General features: G+C 38.5%; 2 protein-coding genes and 1 non-coding gene across 3 annotated transcripts; 2 read left to right on the top strand and 1 right to left on the bottom strand.

Moving 5' to 3' along the window:
* Positions 1 to 15: 15 nt before the first annotated feature.
* Positions 16 to 2,567, bottom strand: LOC105280530 (cell cycle checkpoint protein RAD1). Its single transcript, XM_011341139.3, has 7 exons — positions 2,098 to 2,567; positions 1,603 to 1,831; positions 1,211 to 1,325; positions 923 to 1,141; positions 659 to 847; positions 293 to 568; positions 16 to 170 (listed from the first exon to the last, which is right to left on the bottom strand). The coding sequence occupies exons 1-7, from the start codon at positions 2,219 to 2,221 to the stop codon at positions 141 to 143; spliced, it is 1,182 nt and encodes a 393-aa protein (XP_011339441.2). The 5' UTR covers positions 2,222 to 2,567; the 3' UTR covers positions 16 to 140.
* Positions 2,568 to 2,768: 201 nt separating this feature from the next.
* On the top strand, positions 2,769 to 6,715 carry LOC105280529. The gene is made up of 5 exons (XM_011341137.3): positions 2,769 to 2,965; positions 3,253 to 5,726; positions 6,100 to 6,192; positions 6,278 to 6,365; positions 6,449 to 6,715. Exons 1-5 carry the CDS (start codon positions 2,911 to 2,913, stop codon positions 6,565 to 6,567), a joined length of 2,829 nt encoding a protein of 942 aa, XP_011339439.2. The 5' UTR covers positions 2,769 to 2,910; the 3' UTR covers positions 6,568 to 6,715.
* Positions 6,716 to 6,893: 178 nt separating this feature from the next.
* On the top strand, positions 6,894 to 9,622 carry LOC105280528 (the record flags this gene model as incomplete). Its single annotated transcript, XR_003407334.1, has 5 exons — positions 6,894 to 7,043; positions 7,639 to 7,705; positions 7,843 to 8,158; positions 8,612 to 8,674; positions 9,357 to 9,622. It is a non-coding gene; the product is annotated as a hypothetical protein (transcript).
* Between the last annotated feature and the right edge of the window lie 8,984 nt (positions 9,623 to 18,606).

The following is an 18,606-nucleotide window of genomic DNA, read 5'->3' as shown; positions in this document are numbered from 1 at the left end:
GCATCGATATAAAAATATAAAAAAAACTAGAATTATATTTTATACAACTATGATACATTGTAATAGGCACTTGGAACATACCGTGACTCTGACATGGCATGAAATAATTTTACTATTCCTGTACAATTATTTATTGTTATTCAATCGTCCGTATCTATCAATGGAGAAATCTGTAAGTAAAATATACGCGGATATATAATTTGCATGCTACATCAAGCATCGTACGCGAAAAATTCATTGGAATTGAACTACCGAGATGACTGCTTGCATAATTCCTTATAAAGAATCTTACATAATATTCTATGAAACAGGTGTGGCCGTTCTCGGTTTTGATCATGTATTGAAAGCACAATAGTCCAGCGTCGTTGGTCCTCAGGGAAACCCTGTTCGCGCACGATAACGGTTTCATCGCCGGCTTGATGTGCGACAATTTGAAATTGGATATCGCCGTTGACGTACATTGAAAAGTATCTATCAATGAGCTCTCGTGAGGCAGGTCGATGTGACAAGTGCCGCCCAGACCGTTCGTGCTGATCCTGAAGAACGGCTCCTCCGGCGATAAACGCAGCTACACGGAGAACAATGCATGTCCGTAAACGTTTAATTAGCGCAGCATAGTATTAATCTGTTACGTAATTGATGAAATCACTCGTTATACCTCGACCAACTCACTGGTTGGATCTAACTCGGCTATCACATCCTTCAACAGTTCCGTTTGCAATACTACTTTGTTGACAACGTCCTCGAGATAGAAGTTCAACAACGCGTCTACTTCTAGAGTTCTTAACGAACAATCTGTTATGACGCCATCCTCCTCAATGATCACGCTTAGAGGATAGCCTGTGCCCTACAATGATATCGTACCGTCGTATTACATTGTTACACTGCTGCATTGCTACTGTTTCTCAAATATCCAGTTTACTTTGTAAAACATCTGTACTGTGATGGAATCTTCTTGCGAAGTAGGCCAAAACATACAGAGGCACTCTACTAGTATGTTTAAATTAATCGAGAAGGTAGCATCCTCCTTCGACTCGAACTCGTCAAAGACCTCGGTTGGGATGTATGCACTAGCCTGCATACACCTTGCGTCTTCAACTGTAATTTTCAACCCCTTTTTACTGCCGAGGCAGATAGCTGTCTGAGTAAATGTACGAACGTTTCTTTATTATGATACGAAAAGAAATGCGCAAGAGTGAGTGTAGCATACCTCCTTGAAATTGATGGCTTTTAACAACTGTATCACAATTTTCAAATTTGCCAATCCTATCTTTGCAGACAGCATATAATCCTTCACGCTAGACAGACTCATTTTTGCGTGAGATCTGATACAGCAATAAACCATCAAACTGTTTTTGCGTTAGTTGCTGATGCAACAATTTTTCAGTGTCAACACTGGCCAGCCAAGCGGCCAAAACATGTTTACACGTGAAAACCGATCGATCATTTAACACCTGCTGCCTATAATAATGATAAAAGAATTTTTTGTGATTTTTTTGGTGATTCATGCAAGTCGCAAGCTACTTAATTTTAAGGTGTAAAGTTTTGATACATGATCACACTAATTTCTAGATAAACAATTTATGTAGAATTGTTATGTACCTGAAGGCAATACAGGTGCAATAGTTCACCTCGGGGAAAAGTGTGTATAATGCACCAGAGTGCCCCTTAATTTGCATCAGCCAACTGGCCTCCTTTGCACTCTTGCACTCTGTTATAATCGCGTTAGATGTTGATATCTGCGTCACTCGCTTCTGTTCATACAAATCTAACGCTCTTTCAAACACACTCCCGAATAGCTTAGATAGCTTCAGTAGGTTTTGATAAGAAACTGAAAGAATTTATATTTCACACCACCGATGTTATCAATAGTTGCTTAACAAAAATATTCGTCCATTTAATGTTTATTTCTTACAAACTGTGCCACTTAACCTCAATCTTCCTACACATTTCTGTCTCTCTTGTTACATATTTACGGTTTTCGCGTTCTCAAACGTGCAGTTGTTTTATTTAGAATACAGAAAGTGTGTGGAAATGTTAGAAAATAGTGTAACTTAATAATATTAGATAACAAGTAGTAAATGACAAACGACATACATTTTCCTTCTCTTCCAAAGTCGCTGGCTGTTTCTTTCAGTGCGTCTTCCACAAAATCCACGTATTTCTGATCGTATGTTATAGACGATGGAACGGCAACGTTCGCTTGTTGATCCAAACTCATTGGAAAATTGCGTAAAAATTCTGAATTTACTCCTAAATGTCTGCTCCAATCCAAAGATCCAAATGCTATGTTATTGCAAGGAGTCAACGTTAATTAGACTCGAAGTTTCAAACACACTCTTTATTTCTAGGAAGACACGACTTAATAACGCAATACACATTTTTCTCTACAGATTTCCTTCTTTTCATTTTCTCTCTTTCTTCATTGAAATCATTGAAAACACACTTGTGCATTGAAAAGTATTATTTAAAAATATACAAGAATGTTTTGCTTGATCCATTGCTGATCATACTAAAAAATGAAGTTTTTGATTTAAGTATTATCAATATTATTTATAAATAAAGAATTTGCTTTTATCTGAAAATTAAAATTATTCAAAGTTATAAAATTCTAATTCTTCGCCGTTGAGTCGTACTACTCCGATTGAAGGCAGTGGAGACTCGTAGCGGGACTTTTTGCAACTAAAATGAGGCAGAAAGCGGTCAGTGCAGCCATCCAACGAGGATGCCGCGTACCATTAACCTATTCGTAAAAAAATGCTAGTTCAAAGTAAGTTTGGTCGAGGTCCGTTACGGGTGTTGCCTTTTCGTGAATTTTCGACAGTTTTTGTATCAAGCAGCTCATTTCTGCATGTCTAAACGGTGTTTCACGCTGCGAAATTTCATCGGAGACAGATTGGCTCGTGAAACATGAACAATCGACGAAGACGAGCCAATGATTTCACGGATTCCTTGACCAGTTTTCGTAAGTGTAACCCACGTTGTTATTCAATATTCTGTTACCAGAGTCTATCAAGGAGAATGTATTGTTGTAATGTGTATATGCGTTAGGTGGAAAATGCATGCCACGTCTTTGTCTATATACGCTTGCTTTTTAAACGCTACGACGTAAATACTGCCCATCATGTGTATGATGCATAGATTGCCATTGTTTATTAACAATTTTACATCGGTCTTCATCGCGTTTCACACGTTTCTGATAGTGCACGTATGTATATAAGTAGAGCTTAAAACAGATGCATGTGTTTACAGGTCAGACGTTTATAGAGGATCAGACTTTGTCACTAGCCTATTCGGAAGACAGTTTGGACATTGGCTCTACAAAAGGCAGGCAACATGATAATCAGCAGAAATATGCAAAAAATAAATCTCATACTGGATCTATTATCTTAGCGGGTCATTTGGCTAGTGAACATAACATCTCGCTACCCGAGTCTCTTGAGAATGCACATAAAGATAGACGAGCTCTTTCAAAGGATATAATAAATGTGTCGGATGAGACATCATACATGTCACTAAAACCAGACTTAAATAAATGTATAAATCTGTTCCAAAATGAGTGTCCAAGTAAAGAAAGCTGTACTGCTGAAGAACTTTCGAGTTCCGCATTAGAGATCAGAGTCAACAGAAATTCCAACACTCTCCATTTCAGTGAAAATAAAAACGTGGAAGTACAATGCAATTTAAGTAGAAATTGTCCACGTTCCGTGTCCCAAAGTTCACTAAGAATTATAAGCTCTCCATTTAATGAAATTAGAAGATCCAAGAGTTGCGTGACTGTTAACGATAATTTAAAAATGGACATTAACAGTGGTGTCAAAGCTGAGCTACGTTCTTCAGCAAGCAGAGACGCAGCTATGAATATGAATACAAAAATTCGAATAGTCATTTCTCCGTGCAAGACATTGCTGGTCTCAAAGTCTTCCACTACATCAACAAACAAGAAGACTAATTCTCATTCCACAAAGGAGGATCAGAAACGTGATTCTGTAAGTAGCGAGAGAAGCTCGGAGGAGGAATGTAATCCATCCGAGCTGAGGGCAGTATTAAATTCGCTTAAGGACCAAAAGCCATGGAAGGAGGAAGGAATGGTACAAAAATGTTTGAGACGCATGTCTGCAAACTTCTACGATTCGCCCAGAAACTTTACGGAACAATTACTGACAATAATCGAGGAATCGGTCATAAACAACGATACTTCGGGAGCTTTGGAGTACCCGGAAATTAGTCTGTGCAGATTAACCGAGGAACTTCGGAAGATGTGCAAGTTTATAGAGGATGAAACCGTTCCCGAGTGGCCTCGGTCCCCGAATATCGACACGTCGACACGTAATGGAAGAAAATATTCAAGAGACTGTCACGAGTCCCAACTTGATTCCTCGCGGAAATCTCTCGATGCTGTCGCGACTCCGAATAAAAATCTGTGCGTAACGCCTACTCCTACTCGACGTATCAAAAGCCCTAAAAAGATCTGTAGGCCAAAGATTAGTGCGCAAAGTCCAAAGCCGCACGATAGCACAAGCACATTCGAATCTCTCGAGGCGTTCTGCAAAATATTGTACCCTGACGAGGATACGTCTCCCCCAGAGAAAATTTGGTCGCAGTCTCCTCTACGAGATATGAAGCGTATTCTGCTCGCGTGTGGAAATCAGATGGCTTCTTTGGACTCGCCCAACATTTATGAACAACTGAAAAAAGCTGCAACTTCCACCGTGGACCCGGCACGCAAACCTGATGTGGTACCTGAAACGCAAGCCCCTCAATGCAACTTGCTGTCACATGAAAAACGTGACGAGGCTGGTTCGAAGAGCATATCGGATGTACTTAGAAGCAAGCAGCAGGCTGAATCGAGTAAACGTTACGAAATGATAAATCCGGATCATTTGGAGGACACGCTTATGTACGAGATCGCGAAGAAGAGACAGAGATGCCTCGACACGGCGAAAGTAATGAAGGAGATCGACGCGAGCTCCGAGCCGGTTTCTTCTGGAGCAGCAGAGGCGCAGCAGTCGGATCCAAGTAGCGCAGCCGTTGAATTGCCGAACATTAACGACTCCAAGTTCATGGAAACATTAATGACTGTCAAGAAATATCAAGACTATCTCGAAGGAGCCAAACCTTTACTAAATTTGTTTGAGCAATCGAGATCAAACACTTCTCGTTTCTCTCGTGGTGAGAAAGTCGTCAAAAAAACTAGTAAAGCTCATTTAGGACTACCAAAGTCTCCAATGATGAGGAAAAAGAGTCCTTCAGCTCGTTTAGGATCACCAAAGTCTCCAATGACGAGGAAGAAGAGTCCTTCAGCTCGTTTAGGATCACCAAAGTCTCCAATGACGAGGAAGAAGAGTCCTTCAGCGAGACGTTATTCCCTTAATAACGTGGTTATTTCAAAGCCGAAGCTGTTCATAACTCCTGGCAAAACTCCAGTCAAACGAACTTGCACGAACACGAAGCGCACGTACTTTCCTAATCTGATAGCTGGCGCGAGTAAACAGAGGCGTGACATCAGTCCGCACGAGAAAAACGTTTATCGACAAATCGGAAGTTACGACCATGTAATATCGCCGGTCGCAATGTACATAAGGAGTACGAATCCTTGTCTGGTGAAAAATGTACGGCCCAAAACGAACGAGATGTTGTTAACACCGAGGAAGCAGCAGATTACGTCATCTGGCAGTCCAAAACCGCGGATGAAGCTTCGATTGTCTCCAAAAGAACCGAAAGAGGTGAGAGCTCGGATATTATAAAAAAGATACGGATAATAATATAACATAAAAAACCTATTTCTTTCTTATTGTATCCCCCCCCCCCCAATGTTTATCTTATTTTCTTACATATTATAAATCTTTTTAATTAATGTTTATTAACCAATTAGTTAACATATATAATATTATTTATAATTAATTTATTATATATAAATTAAATATTATTTAAACTTTAATTGTATATATAATTGATTATTAATATATAATTATGTAATTATAGTTAAATTAATATAATGTTAAAATTATATAAAATCTGATACTTTAATATCAAATTAATAATTATATATAAGCACAATCTACAATCTACGTCATTTTGTGTTATTTTGTGCTACAGGAAACGGCTGGAACTGCAGCAAAAGATGAGAACGTTGCCGATAACTTTTTACATCCAAAAGTGCACTACGAGCTCCCGACGCATGTACGCACGGTGCGTAATTTGTGTGCGAAAAATTTGGTTTAATAAGACTTTAGAAAATACGTATTTATAATGTTCTTCTCAACATGTTCTCCAGATAAAAGAAATGGAAGGTCGAAAAGTAGGAAGCCGCATAAACGAATTGCTGCGTACCACGCAAGATAAAGTCGTGATTCGACACGAAGGTACCTGCCATCAAAATAGATGATTTCTGCATAAATAAAATATATGTGTAATTTAATTTCTGATGGCATTATATTTCTGTTAGGTCGGGCAAAATCAATGAAAACGGATTGTTCGGAGCAACCTGAAATTCATTATACCTCCGCAGAAGAATCCGTGCATGTTGAGCAGACGGCTCGTAAAACGCAGTTTTCACGTATATAATTACTGATATTTTAATATTAGATTGTTATGATGTATATCAGCAGCGAAATCTATGACACATGTTATTTTATATTTTTATTAGAGCTGTAAGTTTTAACTTCTGTGAGATAAATTAGCTTTCGTTCAATTAAACGTGCAATTTTATTACAAATTACTTTTTTTTTCGTACTTCGTGCTTTCGTGTTGTAAAGTCGTACGCAGCATTTTGCTGCATGCCAGCTTTTTCCGCAGGATTGAGTAGCCTCTCTCTAGAAAGTTTAACAAGTTATAATTTCGCGACACAATTCCATTTCCTACTTCCGTGACATCAGCAGGAAGAATGAGTTTACTCTTCGAACGGCCTGTTTTTCGAAGTCTACTGTGAACGGTGCGGACTGCGTACAATTGCAGGAAGGAACCTGTTGAGGAGAGTGCTCTTACGCCCACCGCGTAGGACGAAATCGCAACTCTGCAATACGAGTTACGCGGAGAAAAAGGCAAGCATTTTAACAGTTTTACGACGTACATCATAAATTTCGCTTCGAAAAAGACGACGTTAATAACGATAAGAAACCGCATGGATAACTCTCGAGGCATGACTCAGGGCGCGGCACTTCCCAGCCGCGCACTTTTCAGAATCTAGAATGTTGTGGGAGGCTCTCGTTTATCGATACGACGCACCAGGCGCGAATTGCGTCGCTTCTTGCAATCCCCGCGACTAGGGTCGTATCACGTTGGGAGGACTGTTAATCACGGATTAATAATAGCTTCGAAATCCGTGCCGATATCGAGGGCAATATATTTTTAATTATGCGATATTGAGGGCAGTATATTTTTAATTAATGCGACCAGGAAGGAGAGCTTCCTACGTGCAAGGATACCTGTCACGATTTTCGCATCCTTGACACGCCGTACTTGGTCAAAACTTTTTTGATCTTACGTAATGCTCCATTTCTCTGCACCATAGACACGAGTTAAGCATCGTGTAAACGTTTATTTAAAATATAGTATGTATCGTTCTTTATATGGTCTAATTATTGCAGATAATGTGGAGTTTCCTACGTGAGTGTACAATTCTTATAATTGTTTCAGATTGTAACGTGTGCGGATGCTCAAACTGCTCGAATTTCACGTACAGAAAATGCTAACATAACTAAATGTGGGTAACTCGATGCAGATATGATTGAGTGAAGATCACCAAAACTCATCCGCAGGAGTTCGGCTCTTTTTTTTCAAACTCTCTCTCGCTCTCTGCTTTGCGCAAAGCTTCATCCTTGTCTTTCTCAAATATTTCAGCGATTCTACGATGCAACGACCGACGTTTTCCGGGTCAGCCTGCCCGACTACCTGTTAGAAAAAGCCGTGCCGCCGCGGTACACACGGCCCTGAATCGTTGCGCATGGCACGCATGTTGCCGGTTGCACACGCCGCGCGTTATGCTTGTCAAGCCACTCGGAACCAAGCCCGGCCGCGGTGGGGAACGATCGATAAATTCCAAGTCCCGACGTCGTCCCGGCAAGTGACTACTCCGCTGCATTATCTGAGAGGTCGAGCCGCGCCGTACGCCAGAATCAACCGAAGATGCCGGGACCAGGATGCGACAAGTGCAAGGGTAAGTGCGCTCATAAATGCTTAATAGACATTAATGGACCATTTGACATGACGTTTCCTCAATTGTCGCACGCTTTCTTTTTTTCTCTCTCTCTCTTTCTCTTTCTGGCGGCTGTAAAAGAATCATTGATGAACGGTGAATGGCTGGAGAATTTGTCTCTTGGGGAGAGACCTCTCGCACCGGTTCAATGTCTAATTGTCATTGATCTCGGCACACAGGACGACTAAAATCCACCTAGTCTGATCGAATTTGCTTAATTGCCTTTACTGAAATTACTGGACTACACATTATTGCCACGACAATTTGCCTGTTGCACAATTTTCGAAGGCTACGCGCGGCTTTGAAAGAATTTTTTTTAAAGCATAATAAAATACATATATGTATTATCTAAATGTCCATGCCGTATCTTGGCGTAATAAATGTGTTTCTGCAATATTAAAAAATCTGTTACAGATAAATGCCAGGACTGCAAGTGCGGCGACAACTGCTCGTGTTGCTGCGATTCCGGATGCAAAGGTAACGTTCGCATTAGGAATTAACGGTGCACTTCGCTCGCCTCTCCTCGCAATTGCGCAATTTGCCGTTCGCTCGTTATTTTTAATCGCAACCAAGTGCGAATTATCTGGCTGCCTCTCGCAACAACGTGCCGGGCGTCTCTCCGCGTCCCAGCAATGCGTCCACGGGGAGAATGCGCTCCGACAGTGACTGCACTATCTTTTTTGTTTTCCATCGCGGACAATGACCGGCTAATGACGGCCGGCTAGTATCACCTCGCACTGCGCATCGCAATTTTGCGGGTTTCTTGCGAGATTTGGTAGCCGCGTGACGCAATTGCGCCTGACGTGGTTTCTCGGAATTTTCACGCGATAATTACGATTGTTGTACACAATGAAATGTTTAATGATGCCTCGGGGAATACTTCTACATTCCTCTTACATTTAGTCCTGTTGCTTACGCGTGCTTCTTTTCCTATTTCCATCGAATTTATTTATAAAGGTTTTCAATTTATGTGTAATTTTGTAACTGTGCAATAATTTTTGTTTTTAATAACCGGAAAGAGTAGACAAATTAGAAAGCTGTTTTAGACAGCTTTTTTAGGTATATTACTGTCTTTTTTAAACAAGTGCACATAAAAGAAGTTCGTAGGCTTTCTCTTAAATATTGTGGAAATAAACAGATAATATATTCTTTCTTACAGATCAATGCAGCTGCAAATCGGGCGGAAAGTGCTCGTGCAAGCAAGGCACTTGCAATTGTTAATTAATTATCATAACATTAATTAATAATCCATATTGAAAGTGATAATGTAATGTGATGAAGACATTCAACATGTAGACATAATTTGGAGTATCTTATATTATCATTGTTGAAATGAAGTTTTTCGCTTCATGAGAATTTTGCAATAAAATGCAAGCTTTTTTGTTAAATGCACAGCTAATGAGATAATAAAATTCGTAGACTTTATCACGTTTTGTTTTGCAACCATAACTTTATTTCCCATCCTCCTTGCGTTACAATGATAATAAAAACATGCGCTATGCAAAAACAATGTTGGAAGAATTTATATTTAATTCTGTGAACTAATCATGTGCGTATGTGTGTGTCTGTGTGCGAAAAGTTGTAGATTGAAATTTATATCTAATCTTAATGCGCATTTATGATGATAACTCACGAGATATGATAGTATTTATCGCTGCACATATAAGTACGCAATTAATTAGTAAATACTCAATAGTTTTATTTGGAGAATTTTATCGAATACGTACGATATATTCAAAAACACGCGAGATATATCTCGATCTTCAATATTTTACATTTTTGCAATTTAGCTTGCAAAATTCAAGTTTCTCTCATCGTCAATGATTCGTAATTAATTATAATAACTGTTTTATCTGTTCTTCCGAAATTCGAAAATTTATTATTTATTTTCCACATTAAATATTTCTTGACTAAAGCTCGCGCGATTCTAAAATTTGTACGCAGAAAACAGTAGTTAATATAATTCCACATTTATTTATAATATTCTCTATCTATTAAATATATATATAAATTCCTTTCAATTAAATTCTTTTCATCGTATTTTGTATCTACTGGAACATACATCGCGGACTCTTGGCTTTAATAATGTTTGACATTTTCATCTTTGCTTATATCGACCTTGGAAATGTTTTGAATCGTTCGCTGCTTTTTCATAGTTTGAAACAAAGAATCGTTCGTCAGTAACGATCGAAGTCGCGGCGTATTGTCAATATCATCGGCGGATCGGCGTCCCGTATTCTTCGCGATTTCAAGTGTTTCAAAGAGAGATTTGCCACAACGATTCTCGACACTCTTACAGAACATAAAGCTTCTCGCGTAATATATCATTGTTACAGATCGTAACGCACATCGCGATTTCGGTATTGACGAATCTCCCCAGTAAGCAAAATGTGTGCAATCTGCCAGCAGATTGGCAACAGATTACTGCAGAAGTCGATAGCAAATTGGCATCCGTTATGTCCGCGTTAGGATAGTGATCTGCCAGCAGAGCCTGCTAACAGACTCTGCCAGCAGACTGGCGGCAGAAACCGAGCAGGATCTGCTAACATTTGACGGCAGATTGACGGCAGAAACCGAACAGAATCTGCAGCTTTTGGCCATTCATATTTACGACATATTAAAGCATGTGTTTACTTTTAACACACTATAAATTGGCATTTTATATTACCATGTGTTAAAAGAACGCATTTGTTTGTTTGTTAAATTAAAGTACATTTGGCTTGATGTGTCTTTCTGACAGGTCGTTGCATAATCTCTCTCTTATTGTTAATTTATTCTAATCCGAAGTCCGAATTTTGCTTTCGAACTTCAGATTGCTCGTGGCGCGCGTGAACTACATGGACGTTGTCTCTGGAGCCTCTGTGCCGCGAGTGCAAAAATTTTCAGAAAAATTAATATTATCGTGCCAAGGCGCGTATATTAACTTATATAACTGTTAGGCTAAATCTTAACATCGAGTAAGAACTCGACGCGTGCACCGCATAGCGGTGCGGAGCGAAAACGCATATTCATAGCCGTGTAAATTTGAATACCGTCGAAAGCTGCGGATCCTGTTCGGTTTCTGCTGCCAATCTGCCGTTAGATTCCGCGCGCGCAGATCTTGCTCGGTTTCTGCTGCCAATCTGCCGTTAGATTCCGCGCGCGCAGATCTTGCTCGGTTTCCGTCGACAATCCGACTTCAAGCCGTGTTTGCAGATTCTGCTCGGTTTCTGCCGCCAATCTGTTCTTAGATTCTGTGAGCAAGCTCTGTTACATTTCCGGCACCAATTTGTCGAATTAATCGTTAATAACAACTTCTGTATCAAATTTGTTGTCTCTTGGCTGGCAATAGTTGATAGCAGATAGTTAGCATCATCTGCTTTCGGCAGACTTGGCTATCTGGGTCCCTTTCTACATCTAGCATCGATCAAAATGGCCCTCGCATTGTTCCGAATTACATTTCGCGGCGAAAAGCAGCGGGACTGTAACATGTGAACGATTGTCGCGAGGTACGTGCACGTATACATCATTATTCCGCAATCGGCGGCATCAATTCTCTGTAATGATTCACTGACAAGCAATTTCGATCGTTTTATTACATAAAATGACGAAGTTGATTTATTTCTTTGTGTCTTCTTTCTCTCTCTTTCTCTCTTCGGTATTAGAATTTACTCGATTAAATTCAATAGCCGCGACGTGATTGGTCCGCTGCTTCGAATACCCGAAAATCAGCGAACTTCATATCAATCGCGCGCTACGCAATCGTGTTCGGATCGTGTTCGGCGTAGCTCCGTGTTTCTCGCGATTATTGTCGTTTTAAAGTCCACCTTGCGTGCGAAGACTTGTCGTATCGTTGAGATTTCGCGGTTCCGGTGCCATCCCAGTGAGAAATGATATATTGAATCGATGTCGATTCTATCAGATTTCATCGATGCATTCCACGTTTGTCTATCGTCAACGATTCGATATCGATTAGATATCGATTTGACTTATGAGATAAAAATATAAATTTCCTAGTTTAAACGAATGAAAATTACTGCTTTTGCATATAGCTGAGTATCCGGTTTAATATTACAAAAGTTTGTCTATACATGGAATTGTGCTCTCAGATTTCTGTAAATTTTGAATTGCAACGTGTTAATAACCTTTAATTTGCAGCAATATATATCCTCTGATTCTGTTCTTTTACTTAATACGTTTACGGATTTATATACAATTATATGTATGTATACAGTACGGTGCATTGAATCGCGTGGTAATGAATAAATATATTTATTAATTTTACTATATATATATTAATATTTTATATATATATATATAAAATATAAAAAAACATAAAATTAGCTATATTTTTTATTACTCGCATAATTGTACATATATATACATATGTGTGTGTGTGTGTATGTGTGTGCGCGCGCGCTAATATTTTATAAACTATATATATTAATAATATATAAAATATTAACATATATAGTTTATAAAATATTAGCGCGCGCGCGCACACACACACACACACACACACACATGCATATGTATATATATGTACAATTATGCGAGTAATAAAACAATATAGCTAATTTTATGTTTTTTTTAACAAATGCATTCGAATTGTGCGCCAACAATCGTCCGCCAGGTTCCACTGTCAATCACGCGCGCAGATGCGCCACACCATTGCGCTATTGTTTATGTCTTGTTTCTCCTCCTGTTCTGTTACATCCGACGACCTTAATCTAACGTGTCTATTGTGTGTTTGGAATTATTCGCAAAGAAGAGTGAAAGAAAAGGAAATAAAGACCTTAGAAGGAAGAACGAACGAAAAGAATAAGTACAAGAAAAGAAGTTTTAGTTCAAGTTTTGCTACATGGAAACGTAAGTTAAAGGCGTTATATACCCTCCTTCCGTCTCATATCCAGTTTAGATAAATTAAAAAAGCTGTTCCAAATTAATATTACAGAAACGAAGAGTGAATACGCTGCCGAGTCTTATAAAATACCCAGTGAGAAATGAGTCGTCGATCGACGTCGAATCGACGTTGATTTTACGGTTTCGACATCGATTCGGCATCGTTTCGACGTCAATCGACGAATTATTTCTCACTTATTCGTAAATAGAGTGGAGTCAATTTACAAAGAGATCGGAATGGAATTCCCTCCATTTGTAGACCTCATTTATCGCATTGAAAAGCGCTCTCTATTAATAGACGAAATATATCGATTTTTCAAGAATTTCGATATCGACGAATACTCAAAACTGTGACCACCCGAATATCGAAATTGATGTGAGCATCGATTATATCTTGACATCGAGATTTCGACTTCTTATTTCTCACTGGGATTGATTCATTTCGCGTCGCCGATCGCAGTCTGGAATCGACCGAAATCAGTTTTGCAAGTTTCGGTATTTCGCCGAATTTGTATTGTCCCGAACGCAACATGGCGGCGCGGCCACCGGCAGGTATGTACGACGCGTAAGCAGGTTTGAAGTTAGCCGCGCAACGATTAGCCGGTATTTTGCTGAAGAGGTTCGCTCTAATTGCTTGTCGGTAAGTGCGTTACTGCAGTATCGGTAAATGGATTGCTCTGTGCATCGTCTCACTAGCGGTCGCTGCAATGCCGCTTATCCTTCGTCGATATATAACCTCGCGGCGTTCGCGTGTTGCACGAGGGCGCTCGGGTGCAAAAACGCGTACTTTTAATCTGGTTTTGAATCGGTTTACGATAAAATACGGATCTTTTCGGGAATCCAGTCTTAAAGAAGGTATATCGATAAATCGATAAAATCGCATTGGAGTGCCGTGCTAATGGGATCGCGCGAATTTTCTCGTGAGTGAGTGCCGACTCGGGAGTGCTTTTACGGGCGAGTGCCGAATCGGGAGAGCCGTTTTTTCGCGAGTGAGTGCCACAGAGTATCCATGGACCAGAGAGGAAAAGGAAATCTGAGAAACATCATGCAACGACGCGACAACTGTGGAGTAAGTAAGTATATGCAATATATATTTCTTTTCTTATAATACGTAATTGAACATGTACCCATACAACACGAAAAGATTGCATATATATTGCAGGAATCTTCCACCGCAACGTAGCAACATTGCAAATTCACTGCGAAATGTTTCTGCAGCATTGCTATGGGATTGCAGGAATGTGAAAATGTCCGCTTTTCGGAACATTGCAACGAAACGTCATAATAATATTGCAATGTAATGAATTTGCAATAATTATAATTATTCATTATTATATACTTTAAATATTTTTATTTATATAACTTCAATATTTTTATTTATTAACATAAATAGACAATTATATGTAATATAACAATAGTAATAAAAAATGAAATAAACATTTTCTCTATTTTTGTTATAAAAAAGTAACTGTTCTTTATAAAAAAAAACTTAAAAATCCTCTTCTTGAGATATTATTTTTCCTTTAATTATGTTAAAATATTTTTCCTTTAATTAAATAATTGAATCTTCTTCGTTTTTGTTTGCATGTTGCCTGTAAAAATAAAATAGGAATTAAAATTCATATATTGGCATAAAATTACATAAAAATATACATACTGCAAGTATGTATAGAATTATATGTAAAATGACATACTTTGATCTCTCAATCCTAACCGGAGCTTGAGCAAGCCACTTGGAAATGCATTCAGCAATTTCTGTATCAGTGGCATGATCGTGTATTTCACGAACAGCTTCTATAACAGAAAAAGTTATTAAAAATATTACAACTATTAATATGCAGTTTTCTAATGAATTTCCATAATTTTGAGGTTATAGTGATATAAACCGTGAGATAGGCAAATAGAGTGATTCTCTATTATAATTAATAGATACAAGATTAACAGCACACAAGTGCTATAATTAGACATAATATTATAAAAAAGTACTTACCTTTTTTTTTACGTAACTACTTTCTTTTAGAATGATGCTCGCGTCGTACAACCACCATGTTCTTTAGATAGTCGAAAGAGACAAACACCGCATGCACATATATATTACCGGGCTCAGATTCTGGTCATCACACATCATTGGTCGAATAGATTTGGACGAATCTCGTTAGGATAGGAAGACTCCAATGTTTTAATAAAATGAATTATTAATATTAATTAATTACAAATTTTGATTGTGCAATGTTTCCGAAATATTAATGTCATGTTGCTACAAGTGTGCTGGTATTTTGCGGATATGTATCTCTGCAATGTCTTTGTACTGTTGCATTGCAATTTGCAACGTTGCAACGTTGCTGCAATGTTGGTGCAAGCTTCTGTGCTGTATGGGTATAGAGCACATCATTGAGAATTTTATAATTTTATAGCGGGATATAATTTTGAGCAAAATACCCTCTTGGCACGTAATACGTATACATAGAATATACACGTCTTAAAGAAATTGGAAAAAATGTTAACGATTTTAATAAATGCTAACTTTGCTTCTCATTAGATTTTTGTTACAATTTTCACACATATACAGACATGTTGCTTTATATATGTTCTTTACTTTGTCCCTGTTATTTAATTTATCGCAAAGTAGTTAGAGTAATATGAAGTTCATCAAAGCGCGATCATGAAGTGATTACGTGAAATTGTTGCGAACAAAATAAATGAACAATTTGTCACGTGAGAATATAATGAAATAACGTGAATAACGTAGAGTAAGCTACTTTTACTTTTGTTGATCGAAATCGATGCTTCAAACGACATAAGTGTAACTTATGATTATTCAAATGAAATGTAACGCTTAATCAAATATAGAAAGAATAGTTAACGCAAATCTTTCGCTTTCTGCAGGCAGATATAAATTTTCATTAACCTAAATTATTTTAGATAATTATATCTGTGGTTCGTTGTATATAATTTTCACAAATTTTGTCAACATCGTATTATAATTATTTGTAGAAGAATCAGAGTTAATGTCAATTGCAGATTTATATTTCGGATTATCTGTTGTTTATTTTGCATACACAATATTGTGATTATTATTACTCTTTATTACCCGTCAAATGTTATAACAGAATATATACTGGACAACAGATCAATTAATAATTTAATCTTTATATATAAACTGGGTGGGTTACACGGCGGTGTTGTATATGTTTTGGATTACTGCTCGATGGCGGATCGAATAATTTTTGCTACAATATAAATACGCATCGCATTACTTTATACAGAGAAAATGTCCCAATTTCACATATATTTCAATGATATTAGAAACCAAATCAGTAATAATGGTTGTATCGAAAAAATATATATGTAATATACATATATGTTGCTAACTTTAACGGAAACAATTTAAAACGAAATTTTAGTGAATTTAACAAATGAAACCACCATTTAAAAAAAAATTGATACTTAACTATATAATAAATTTAGCAAAACACGGATGTGTATGGATACTGTTTTAATACAGTTTTAATTGAAAAAAGTTCATTGTCAAAATATGCTATGCTGAAAATTATATATATGTAACTGAAAAGGTTTTAAAATTTCAAAACTTTAAATAACAGATCGTCTCTAAATTAAAACAAACTGTTAAAGTTATTTACTTATGAATTAAAGAAATAGACAATAGTAGATATTGCAATAGAAATAGATACAGTCGCAAGCGCCAATTTGCACTGATGTTCATTGTAACGGGCCGATAATCGAGGAATTGATGATCACAGGAAGTGCTTACGAGAATCGCCGGTGCGTCTTTAATTGATAATCCGATTAATTACGCGTTTGGACTTTGAGCGCGACACTACTTGGTCAGCTCGAACAAGGGTGGCAAGCCGTCTGGAATGCGGCATGTAACGTGCAGCTCTCGCGTGCGAAACGATTGTGACCAACATAGCTTTCGCTAAAAGCGCTTAAATTTATAATGATCCGATGCTATCAGTCGCGCGGTTGCTCGTGAATAATGCAGCAGACGAAATTTAAGAACTACGAAAGAAATTCCGCGAGAAAATGTTCGTTTACTAATGAACAAATAAAAGCGTTCGGAATGTTCGATACGTATGCATCTACAAGAATCCGACAGTATCTCGCTATTTTCGTCACGGTTCAGTTCTCGCTTTATCACCCCCGTATTACTCGCTTGTACCCTGGGAACGTGCACCGGGAGTACTCGAGAAGGGCGAACGACGTGATTAAGACGTAACTCCGAAAAGCGAAGTCCATTCGCGCTCCTTTCCCCGTCGACTCGCCACAATACTATAATGGGAAGGGAAGTTATGGGGAGTTATAACTGCGGCTCGTGTCACGCGAGCGTCGGGAGAGCGGAGGAGCGAAAGAGACGCGGAAAATTTGCAAAGAAATTCGACGGGCGCCAGGGGAACGGCAGATCTTCGCGCGCCATGGTTTTAACGAGAAAAGGCGTGAGTGCCGTTAACGACACCCTGCGCGGCTTTAAGAACTAATATTTCCATCATTGTTAGCTTTTATGACGTGCCGGGGTGGCTGCCCGAATCGTATTTATCTCGCGTATGAGAGAAAATGCACGTCCGTCGAGACTCCGCTGCGGCAAGACGGTCGGCTCAAGTTGTACGTAGCGTAGTGACTTTCTAGCAAAGCACGTCTTGATTGCATATGGATGACTAGTTAATCAAAAAATGATCTTTCGTATAAAATCAAAATTGATCCAGATCATAATAGTTGGAAAATCAAAATGTAAATGTTTAAAAATCGCCTCGGCTTTTTCAAAAAATTAGAATTGCTTAGTTTATGAACAGTTTACTCTATTTTAATAAAATGGTTATCATCGCAGTTAATTAGTATTAGTTTTAGATGTCGATAAATTCAATTAACAAAATAATAGAGACAGTCGATTGTAAATTTTGTATTTAAAAGGCAATCTTGCATATCAAGCTGCTTGCGACACGCAGAAGGTAACTCGTAAGTGAGATCGTTAGCGCCGAGGGTGCGACTTGGCATTGTGCCCCGGAGTGTGTCTTAAGTGTTGGTTTATTGTTACCCGCACCCGGTGGGCAGACTACCCTTACATATTTAAGACGACCCATTAGTGTCTAGGGCCGCGAAATGTCGCGAAATTGTCGTGCGGACCTACAGTCTTACCAAGTTTCGTCTTCGTCCAGTTTCGAACTGCAGAACGCGTTCAACATAATTACACCGCACGGACGGTCATGCAGCAAACGCGGGTGATTAATGATTGCCCTTCGATCTAATCAATCGATTCAACTTCGCCGGATGTAGACAATATGATGCTTATCGTTAAGGGGGTATTCTAGTGTAGCATGTCAGAAAAATCGAATTTTTTTTTGGCATATTTTGCAAGTATATGGTATGGAAAATATGTCTGCGAGAAGATTTAGCCCGATTCGCAAAATTAACAAAGTAATAGCACCTAATAGAAAATAACCTCTGGCGCGCGCTCGGCGGTTGGACCGCGCGGCGCACAACAGAGCATTGTGTTAGTATTTTAGGTAGGATCG

This window comes from Ooceraea biroi, chromosome 12, assembly GCF_003672135.1.
Source record: "Ooceraea biroi isolate clonal line C1 chromosome 12, Obir_v5.4, whole genome shotgun sequence".
Lineage (NCBI taxonomy): Eukaryota > Metazoa > Arthropoda > Insecta > Hymenoptera > Formicidae > Ooceraea > Ooceraea biroi.
Note: the sequence above shows the minus strand (reverse complement) of the source record. Positions and strands in the feature narration are given on the sequence as shown.